The 1,379-nt window shown below is 32.6% G+C and overlaps 1 protein-coding gene across 2 annotated transcripts in view; it reads left to right on the top strand.

Annotated features, from left to right (window-relative positions):
* The window catches only part of LOC119593129 (microsomal glutathione S-transferase 3-like), a 4,270-nt gene that overhangs the window by 1,008 nt on the left and 1,883 nt on the right, over positions 1-1,379 (top strand). For both annotated transcript variants that reach the window (XM_037942093.1, XM_037942094.1), the window contains exons 2-4: positions 536-633; positions 774-871; positions 1,181-1,311. In XM_037942093.1, the coding sequence (XP_037798021.1) occupies positions 544-633; positions 774-871; positions 1,181-1,311 (319 nt within the window). In that variant the 5' untranslated portion in view covers positions 536-543. The remainder of the gene's footprint in view (positions 1-535; positions 634-773; positions 872-1,180; positions 1,312-1,379) is intronic.

The raw sequence follows: 1,379 nt of genomic DNA, 5'->3' as shown, positions 1-1,379 counted from the left end.
CTAGAAATAGTGAAATAGTGATCAGTATGGGGGTCTTAGGGTAAAGTTCCTGATCACACAAAATTAACTCAGAGTTCATAAGAAGCAGTGTGTACTTAATGTCAACTCACATATTGAAGATTATGATCATTATGTCTGTTATTATTATCTTTTGCAAAGGTTTAGAAGGCACTACTGGGTTATATTTACAATGGTAGGTCTTCCATCGTAGATGCTGGAGACTTTGTAAAGAACATCGGCAGTATGATGAAGTGAATGAGCAGTGTTATCAAAGTAACCAGTGGTATTATCTAATATTTACCAGTCTTTCTGATGATAAACACATCCACAGGAACTTACCTTTTGACAACTATTGTTTATAGATTTAAAAATTACTTTTATCACTATCATTTTTGAACTGATATTATTAGAATAATCTTTACAGTTGCATATCACTTTTAGAGGTCTATATCCATTTGCAACAAACTTCACAAATACGAGTATGATAAGTATTAGGCATATCAAAAGCTATCAAAAATTATATTTTTCTTTGCAGAATTAAAGATGGTTACCCTACAAGTACCTGCCGAGTATGGGTACTGTGTTCTTGTAGCAGTTTTCTCCATATTTGTATTAATATGGAAGAGCATAAAGGTAAATTTAGTATATTGTATCAGTATTGATGACAAAAATTATTTTTTATACAGCACAGAATCCAAACCTAACCACAAATTTACTTTATTTTATTTATTCTTGTTTTTCTCCGTAACGATTTACATTTTTACACTTATCAGGTCGGAGGTGCTCGCAAGAAGTACAAGGTTTTCTACCCTACAATGTACAGCAAGGACAATGATGTCTTTAACTGTTACCAGCGTGCCCATCAGAACACGTAAGTTACAACAACTGATGCTGTGGAACTTCAAAATCATCTGTATCTTACCTTTTTTTTTTTTTTTCACCAAGTGATTCTGTAGCATATCTTATCTTTATCAGTTTTCTAATCTAGTTCTCATTGTTCTTGTTAGATAAAGTTCTTTATCCTACCCTATCTATATTATATATATGCTATTCCAATATATGATCATGAAAACTTGATTTTTCTTTAGTAAACTAAATTTTTCTTTGCATTATGAATGTATTTGGTTTCATAATTGCTATTACACTGATATTACAAATTCATGCTCTGACTTAATTTCAGGCTTGAGAACTACCCGCAGTTTCTTGTACTTCTTTTTTTCGGAGGTTTATACAATCCCATTGTGTGTGCTGTTGGTGGCGCCATATGGTGTGTAGCACGCATTGTTTATGCCTTGGGATATTACACTGGAGGTAAGCTATTATAGTCTTTATTTGTTGTGGGACTCTTGGGTATGGACTATTGTTGTTGCTGTTTAATA

This window comes from Penaeus monodon, chromosome 31, assembly GCF_015228065.2.
Source record: "Penaeus monodon isolate SGIC_2016 chromosome 31, NSTDA_Pmon_1, whole genome shotgun sequence".
NCBI classification, from domain to species: Eukaryota; Metazoa; Arthropoda; class Malacostraca; order Decapoda; family Penaeidae; genus Penaeus; species Penaeus monodon.
The sequence above is the reverse complement of the archived record's forward strand: the minus strand, read 5'-3'. Positions and strand labels throughout refer to the sequence as shown.